The 9151-nt window shown below is 51.9% G+C and overlaps 2 protein-coding genes across 2 annotated transcripts; both read left to right on the top strand.

Annotated features, from left to right (window-relative positions):
* Positions 1-5106: 5106 nt before the first annotated feature.
* On the top strand, positions 5107-5922 carry LOC308524359 (polyglutamine-binding protein 1-like; the record flags this gene model as incomplete). The annotated part of the gene is made up of 1 exon (XM_081098740.1): positions 5107-5922. One exon carries the CDS (start codon positions 5107-5109, stop codon positions 5920-5922), a length of 816 nt encoding a protein of 271 aa, XP_080954866.1.
* An 893-nt stretch (positions 5923-6815) lies between these two features.
* Positions 6816-8337, top strand: LOC308525500 (F-box only protein 31-like; the record flags this gene model as incomplete). The annotated part of the gene is given in 3 exon segments (XM_081100310.1): positions 6816-7561; positions 7606-7739; positions 7742-8337. Coding segments are annotated over 3 exon segments (1476 nt in total).
* Between the last annotated feature and the right edge of the window lie 814 nt (positions 8338-9151).

Here is a 9151-nt window from a genome sequence, read left to right as displayed (position 1 = left end):
AGGGCAGCCAGGTCTCCCAGTTCCCAGAATAGGGCCCTTTCTACCACCGGAGGCCTCTTCTGAGAAAGGCAAGGTGCGGACTTTGTCAGCCAGAGCCCCATCTGCCCCCTAGTTGTGCGCCCTTGAAGGCAGTGTGGTGAAGGGTGTGAGCAGAGCAGTTCTTGTCTCCCTGACCTCTCCTTGAAAGTTTCTCTTTGCCTGCTCTCTGACCCGGACTGCTTCCTTTTCCAAGGAGACACCCTCAGGAAAGGGGGACCCAAGCTGGATTTAAAAACCTTCCTAGCCGAAACCGGTTTGGCTCAGTGGATAGAGCGTCGGCCTGTGGACTGAAAGGTCCCAGGTTCGATTCCGGTCAGGGGCATGTACCTGGGTTGCGGGCACATCCCCAGTGGGAGATGTGCAGGAGGCAGCTGATCGGTGTTTCTCTCTCATCGATGTTTCTAACTATCTCTCTCCCTTCCTCTCTGTAAAATATCAATAAAATATTAAAAAACAAAACAAAAAAAAACCTTCCTACCCCAGGGCTGTGGGGGTGTTGCAGAGAGGGCCGCCCCCTGCAGGGGGGGCAGGGAGTAGGGTGGCACATGGGGCCACAGAGACGAAGGGCAAGGGCACAGCTTGCCCAAGTGGGGGTGGGAGGGGTTGTTTCTAAGCCCATCGCCCTGTTTTAGGTCAAGTTTCCTAGAAGCAGACCTGGTGATGAGGAATCCTGTGAGACGGGTTTATTGAGGAAATGCCTGCAGGAGAAACTCGAGAGGGAGCTGGGGCAGCCGGAAAAGGAAGGGGAAGAAACTAAACAGGGTGTGATTCCAGACCAGAAACAGCCTCGGCCAGATCCCTGGAGCAAAAATGATGCCTGGAGTTTGTTCCGGCTCAGAGCGAGGAAGCTGGCTTTCACCAGTTAGTCTTGGCTAAGGGTCACTGGGGTGGGTCACTAAGGGAAGGGGGAGGGAGGTATAACTCCAGGTGTTTACCATACTCTGCACGTGGGGAGCAGTGTCTTCAGTGGCCCTAGGCAAGCCCAGAAGAGTTGCAGGGGCAGGTGGTTTGGAAGAAAAGTCAACGGAAGTACAGAGAGGGGACCACAGCAGTGATCAAAGGGAATCTGGTGGAGCACGGATCATGTCCCCTGCACCACCCTCGGGATTCATCCTAATATTTCAGGATTCTGGGTCTTTCTCAGCAGCATGGGATCCATGACAGAAGAGGGGAGGGCACTGGTCAATGGGGAGCCTGAAACCTGTGGGCGCTTTGGAGTAAGAATGGAGGGTACAGTGTCAGGAGAGCCCCAAAGAACCAGATGTCACAGTGTGTCAGGGCTGAAGGGACTTGACTCTCCTCCATCCTCTCCACTGCTGCCTTTATACATGCACAGAGTCACCACACACCCATGCACGCTTGGACACACGGGACACAGGAGCACCCCTTTGTGACTACGCGTGCACACACAGACCCAGATCATACATGGATGCTCTTGGAGAAACATATCCATAGACATGCATGCTCACTTGAGCTCATCCCAGAAGCATTCCCAGCCAAGGTTCTTTTTATTCCTGCTCGGGGGAGGGAAAAGTAGGGGGATGGGCAGGCAGGGTCCAGGCCGTGGCCAGTGGCAGCTGGCTACTGAGGGATGACCTTTGGCTGGAATGGCCCAGAGCCCAGAGCCCAGAGCCCAAGCTTGTGTCTGTCTGGGGTTGCTTGTGGAGGACTGATAAAGGTGTCTGGAAGCTCAGCTACCAACCGCTCGCCCCCCCCCCCCGCCCGCCCCTTCACGTCCCCTAAGGTTCCACTCCCACCTTTGACCCAGGCCTTACACCATCAGCAGGCCAGGGGGCCCTGTCTCCATTGTACAGACAAGGATCTGATCTGCAATCCAGGGAAGGAAATGAACTGGGCTTCCCGATGGGTAGTCCCAGCCCCTGCCTGGTAGCCTGCTCCCTTCCCAAATGGTAGGACCCAGCAGGAGCATTGTCAGTGGAAAGCAAAGGGCATCAGTGCAGAGTCAAACTGACTTGAGCTGGGGCTCCCAGTCTGTTAGTGGGCACAGGCATTTAAAAAATGTGACCGTCCTTCCAGCCGGCATGGCTCAGTGGTTGAGTGTCAACCTATGAACCGGGAGGTCAGGGCACATGCCCAGGTAGCAGGCTTGGTCCCCAGTAGGGGGCGTGCAGGAGGCAGTTGATCAGTGATTCTCATTAGTGATGTTTCTCTCTGTTTCTCTCTCTCTTTCTCTCCCTTCCTCTCTGAAATGAATAAATAATATATGTAAGAAATAATATATACAAGAAAATGGATTTGGGTGGAGGGGAGTAGGGTAAAAGGCATTTTTAGCCGGAGGGAACAGCTTGTATAAAACGCTGGCTCTGGGGGAAGCAAGGTGTCCTAGGGAACAGGAAGAAGCTCAGGAGGCGGCAGGGGGTAGGGAGTAGCTCAGAAGGAAGGCAGGAGTCACACTGGGAAGGGCTGTACGCCAGCCAAGGAGCCAGAGGCAGCCAGAGAGCACCAAGAAACCACTGGGTTTTCATCAGAGGAATGATTTTGTCAGACCCACACTGGGGAGCTCCCTCTGGCTCCAAAGTCACGAATGGCTCAAGACAGATTTGAGATGGAACATAGGGCAACTGAGGAAGTGGCGGCTGGTAGAGGCTTTGCTGGCCAAGAGGCAAATTGAGGCTATTAGGTAGGTTCTTATATAACAAGGAAGGAAACAAATTTCCATAAAATTTTAATGGACCAAATTCAAAGTAAATAATTGAATACGAAATTGTAATACAAGTCAACTAATGAGAAGATGGAATTTTTCGGAGGATAACATTTCACTTAACTGGGGCTCAACGTTAGTGCTTCCTCCCATCACATCGATTGCACATGCTCATCTGTAAAAAGCATTCTTAGTTCACGGGTTATTCAAGCACAGGCTGAACCCTGGCCTAGACCAACGGGCCCCAGGAGAAAGCAAGCGGAACAGGAGGTTTCCTCTCTTCTCCTCACCCCCAAAAGCCACAGTGCCTGGACCTCCACCATGACTGGCGCTCCTTTGAGAGAGGTCACTGCTTCCACGGGGCTCTAATTAAAATGTACCTTTGTTGCTAGGAGAGACTTCAGGGGTGGGCAAACTTTTTGACTCGAGGGCCACAATGGGTTCTTAAACTGGACCGGAGGGCCGGAACAAAAGCATGGATGGAGTGTTTGTGTGAACTAATATAAATTCAAAGTAAACATCAATACATAAAAGGGTATGGTCTTTTTTTTTTAGTTTTATTCATTTCAAACTGGCCGGATCCGGCCTGCAGGCCATAGTTTGCCCACGGCTGGACTAGATCCTTTAGCCAATAGGAAGACACCGACATAAAAACATCTGTAATCATAAACCTCAGGGCAAGAGGTGCCTCCCCAGTGCCTTCCTAGGGCAGGACTAACATACATGTGTTTCTTGAAATTGTACTGTGTCCCAGATATGGAAAGCGACTTGCTTGAGGTCACACTGTCAGTGGCTGACAGAGCTGGGATTTGAACCCAAGTCTCAGGGTTCCCAGCTGGGTTCCTTTCCCTACCATCATGTCCCTGCCAGGGACTCCTGCTAATTTGATGGGGATGTGCATCTGGGAAAGGAGCAGTGTCAGGACTCATCCGTCCAGGACAAAATGCTCTTCAGGCTCCTGCCTTCCACACCTAGCAGTGCCAGCAGATCAGGCCTCTCATTTACATACATTTGCATATATCACTTCCAGAGGAGGAAACTGAGGCTGAGAGAATGAATAAATTGCTTGGCATGCATAATAAACTAAAAAAAAAAAAAAAGTCCCCTAAAAGATATTCACATCCTAGTTTCTAGAACCTTTGAATGTTGCTTTATAACCTGGACCCCTCGTACAAGTTTTTCTGTGTGAACATGTTTCCATTTCTTTTGGGTATGTACCTAGAAGTGGAATTTCTGGGCCAACTGGTGACACTCCTTTTCCAACATGGCCCCGCTATTTTACATTTCCACCAGCAATGTTTGAGGGGTCCAATTTTTAAATATTCTCATGAATGTTTTTTATTTTATTTTATTTAATCTTTAATTTCTTTATTGGTTAAGGTATTACAAATGTGTCCTCATCGCCCTATTAACCCCCAACTTCCCCCCCCCCCCACTCATGTTCTCATCCCCCTGTTGTTCATGATCATTGGTTTGGCTTATATGCATGCATACAAGTCCTTTGATTGATCTCTTCCCCTTACCTCCACCCTCCCTTGCTTTCCCTCTGGGGATTGATAGTCTGATCCCTGTTTCTCTGTCTTTGGATCTGTCCCTGTTCATCAGTCTACGTTGTTCTCTATATTCCACAAATGAGTGAGATCATGTGGTATTTATCTTTCTCTGACTGGCTAATTTCACTTAGCATAATGCTCTCCAGCTCCATCCATGCTGTTGCAAATAGCAAGAGTTCCTTCTTTTTTACTGCAGTGTAGTATTCCATTGTGTAGATGTACCAAGGTTGTGGTATTTTTTGACTACATTTCTGTGAAATACCCCCCACCCATAAGCATCTCCCTGGAGGCATCTCCCTACAGAAAGCAGATTAATGACTGCCTGGGGCTAGGGCTGGAGGACAGGGAGGGGCACTGGGAAAGGGAGGCTACTGTTAATGGTTATGGGTTTGAAGTCCTACAATTGGGACACAGAACCTGGCTGGAGAACCTGGCTAGAATCTGGCTACAGAACCTGGCTAGGCTGCTGATCACCTGAACGCTGCCTCCATGTCATTCCTTCTTTGCTGACTCCGTCCACACCTTTGGGAATCCCTGGACCTGCTGGGGCTGGACCCCAACATCTGGTGCCCGAACAGGGACTTGAAGCCTGGACCCTCAGATTGGGGAGAGACGGTCTAGCTCTGTGCTTTGGAAGGAAAGAGTCATGTGGTCCTGGTGATTCTAGCGGCGATGACAGGGATGCGACCTGTCTGACAGCGTTCCCGTACCTGTGTGACTCTATTGGTAACGTCGAGGGACGTGCATATTTTGAAGCTGGAGGACGTGCTCCCCTGTGTATCCCCATCCTAGCTCTTTGGTTCTTCCCACCCGGCAGTCTTTGGGGGACGTTGCATCTGTCTGCTACTCGCTATGCCGCTGCCCATTGCTCTGCAGACCCGCTTGGCCAAGAGAGGCATCCTCAAACATCTAGAGCCCGGAAAAAGGTTCCCCACCCCTGTCTTATCTGAACCCAGGAACAGGACAGATTTAGAACCAGAGGAAGAGATCATTGCTGAGGACTACAATGATGATCCCGTGGACTATGAGGCCACCCAGTTGGAGGGCCTGCCACCCAACTGGTACAAGGTGTTTGACCCTTCCTGTGGACTCCCTTACTACTGGAATGTGGACACAGACCTGGTGTCCTGGCTCTCCCCACATGACTCCAACTCCATCGTTACCAAATCTGCTAAGAAGCTCAGGAACAGTAATGCAGATGCTGAGGAGAAGTTGAACCGGAGCCATGAGAAATCGGACTGGAGCCACGAGAAATCTGACCGGGGCCACGAGAAATCCGACAGAGACCATGAACGTGGCTATGACAAGGTGGACAGAGAAAGAGAGCGGGACAGGGATTGGGACAGGGACCGTGACCGTGGATATGTCAAGGTGGACAGGGAAGAGGCCAAAGAACGGCGCCACCATCACCGGGAAGAGCTGGCTCCCTACCCCAAGAGCAAGAAGGTTTCAAGCCGGAAGGATGAAGAGTTAGACTCAATGGACCCCAGCGCATACTCAGATGCACCCCGGGGCACCTGGTCAACAGGACTCCCCAAGCGGAACGAGGCTAAGACGGGTGCAGACATGACAGCCGCCGGGCCCCTCTTCCAGCAGCGTCCCTTCCCATCCCCAGGGGCTGTGCTCCGGGCCAATGCCGAGGCCTCCGGAACCAAGCAGCAGGACTGAACCCTCGTGGTTTTTATTTTTATTTATTTATTTATTTTTATTGCTTGAAGTATTACAAAGGGTATTACATATGTCTCCTTTTTTCCCCCACCCTTGACAATCCCCTGGCCTCCCCTACCTGCCAGTGTCTTATGTCCATTGGTTATGCTTATATGCATGCATACAAGTCCTTCAGTTGATCTCTTACCCCCCCTCCCCCTCCCCCCCCCCCCCCCGCCCTTCTACCCCCCTACCTTCCCCGGCCTTCCTGCTGCAGTTTGACAGTCTGTTTGAGGCAGCTCTGCCTCTGTATCTATTTTTGTTCATAAGTTTGTGGTGGTCTTTGTTGTCCATGGGTGGGTGGGATCATGTGGTGTTTTTCCTTCATTGACTGTCTTGTTTCACTTGGCATGGTGCTCTCCAGTTCCATCCATGCTGTTGCAAATGGAATGTATCCCAGGAGACCAGAGGCACCAATCAGAAGGGATGTGTGCACCCGTGTGTTCATAGCAGCACAATTCACCATGGCTGAGATCTGGAAGCATCCTGGGTGCCCAGCGGTGGATGAATGGATTGGAGAGCTGTGGTACATCTACACGATGGAATACTATGCTGCTGTGAAAAGGAGGGAGCTCTTGCCATTTGCGGCGGCATGGATGGAACTGGAGAGCATTGTGCTGGGTGAGGTGGGCCAGTCGGTGGGGGAAGGGTGCAGCGGGGTCTCACTCATTCATGGATGGTGGAGACCATTATAAACTTAAAAAAAAAAAAAAAAAGTCCTACAATTGGCTCCTCTCTGAGGGGGCGTTTCTAGGCCCTGGGGGGCGTGGCTGGACTCTAGGGTGGACCCAGTCAGCTTAAAACCCTGCTGAGGCACCATGGCCCACACTGTGCTGGCTGTGACACCTGGAGGCATGGAGGAGTGCGCTTGCTTCTGCGGCTTGGGCTCTTCGCGGGGAAGTCGGTGTCCTCAGGAGTGCCAGGGCCCCGCTGAGACTGCAGCGGCTGAAGGCAAGCGAGCCCCTGCAGAAAAGCACCTCGAGGTGGACACGGCAGCGCGGTGCTGTGCGGGGAGTGGAGGAATCGAGAGCCCCATGCTGCCCCCGCACTGCTCACTGCAGGACCTGCCTGTGGAGATGCTGGTGGAGATCTTCACCTTGCTCCCCGCCACCGACCTGGCCAGCCTGGCCCAGGCCTGCACCGAATCCCACCACATCCTGCACAATGACAGCATCTGGAGATGGTGCTGCCGGGAGGAGTATGGCGTTCGTGAAAACTTGCAGAACCTGGACATGATCGGTATGTCTTATCGAGAATTCTATGCGAAGATCTTCCCATACAGAAACATTTTGGGTTTGTGGCAACTAGATAATAGCCATGGAACACTGCTGAATGTAGTGGTGGACGGCTTATGCATTACTGGTTGGACGTACACGCCTTCCGATAAAACCCATGTGCATAGCCCAGTGGAATCCTTGCCCTCGTTTAGAATTCACCTGACGGAGAGGAAATCAGCCACGGTGGAGTACATGGATGCCATCTACAGCTTTTCCCACAGCCGCCACATGCAGATTCAGAAGGACAGGTTCAGCATCCAGTGGATCAAGAGAGACCACCGAAAGGATTCACTAAAGCCGCTTAGGGGAGAACGGGGGCTGGTGCTTTGGAGGAGGACAGACGGCCTCATGACTGCCGGACCTTCAGTCGCGTGGTGCTGTTGGAGGAGGACAGCCAGCTGTATGACTACTGCCTGGCCTTCCGCCGCTTCTACCTCCCGCCGAGCCACCCGGACGACCTCATCAGGCCAGGCCTCTTCCACGGCAAATATGATCGCTTCAGCCCACGATTGCCATGCTCAGCTTCCATGGGAAGGATGCCAGGGTCGCGAAGGTCACGGGAGAGTCCATCTGGACCTTAGAGATCCACCTCATGCGCCGCATCCAGCTCTTCCGAAACTTCAACGAGCTCTCCCGCGTGGTCCAGGAGATTGACAAGCAGGTGATCCGGGAGCAGCAGCAGCAGCAAGAAAACGGGACTGAGGAAAGCGAGGGCCATGGCTGGCAGAGCCCTGCCCAGCCCGGCGTCGGGGAGTCCGGGGCTACAGCTTCGGAGGAGCAGCCTGTTCCGTTTGTTCTGCCTGTGGGCATGCGCTCAAGACTCCACAACTACCCCAGCACCTGCAGGATGTGTTTCTATGGCGTTTACAGTGTTACCAACCGTTCCATCACCTACCCCAGGCGCTTCCCTGGAGTCTTCATCCTGTTCGATGAGAACCACTTGGGGTTCATCGGTCTGGAGATGAAATACTTCATCCTGTTTAGCAGAGTCCAGAACACCTTCCAGAATGTGGAGGCACCATCCCCGCAGGCCTTCCTGGAGATGCTCTCCAACATTCAGTCCGGACCCTCTGGGAGGAGCAGCTGGCGTGCACTTTGAAGATTTGACCTTCTGGCCAGCTTACCCACCTTTGTTTGTTTTTTTAATCCTCACCCGAGGATATTTTCCCATTGATGTTTTGAGATAGTGGGGGAGAGAGAGAAAGACAGAAATAATCGATGTGAGAGAAACTCATCAGTTGTTTGCCTCCTGCCCAAGCCCGGACCAGGGCCAGGCTGGGTAGCAGCCAGCTATTGAGGTAGAAATAAACCTTAGACCAGTGGTCTCAACCTTCCTAATGCTGCAACCCTTTAATACAGTTCCTCATGTTGTGGTGACCCCCGTTTTCATTGTTACAAATTGAACATAATTAAAGCATAGTGATTAGTCACAAAAAAATAAAGACATCTTCTATATTGTTTATTTATTAACATTGAACTCATGGCCAATAGCAATAGAGCTCAGTCCTTATGAAAGCTTATCTAACAGATACATTATCTCCATAACGCATAGCTAGTGCTTTGGCACTAAGGCTGCGGTCTATTTTAAACAGCAGGGCCACAGACTCCTGGAATGGCGTCTTCAGAGACAAATGGTGACTGTTCTCATTCCTCACAGGGATCTGAAGAAAAGAAGGAACATGGGGGAAGGGCAGAAAGCAGCAGCTCCTCAGACTCCAGCAGTAGCAATGAAGATGCCAGCAGCTCCAGCTCATCATCTCGGGGGACTCCTCTGACTAAGACTCCAACTGAGCTTCGTTCATTCCTAGGTGGCGGGACACAGAACATCCCTACAGAACTCTTTGGCACCTATGTACATTGCAGGGCTCTTTCCCCTGTCCGTTTATTGCTTTGCTTCTTCCTTTCCCCTCCTC

Source organism: Myotis nattereri (genome assembly GCF_964212035.1).
Source record: "Myotis nattereri genome assembly, chromosome: 9".
Lineage (NCBI taxonomy): Eukaryota > Metazoa > Chordata > Mammalia > Chiroptera > Vespertilionidae > Myotis > Myotis nattereri.
The sequence above is the reverse complement of the archived record's forward strand: the minus strand, read 5'-3'. Positions and strand labels throughout refer to the sequence as shown.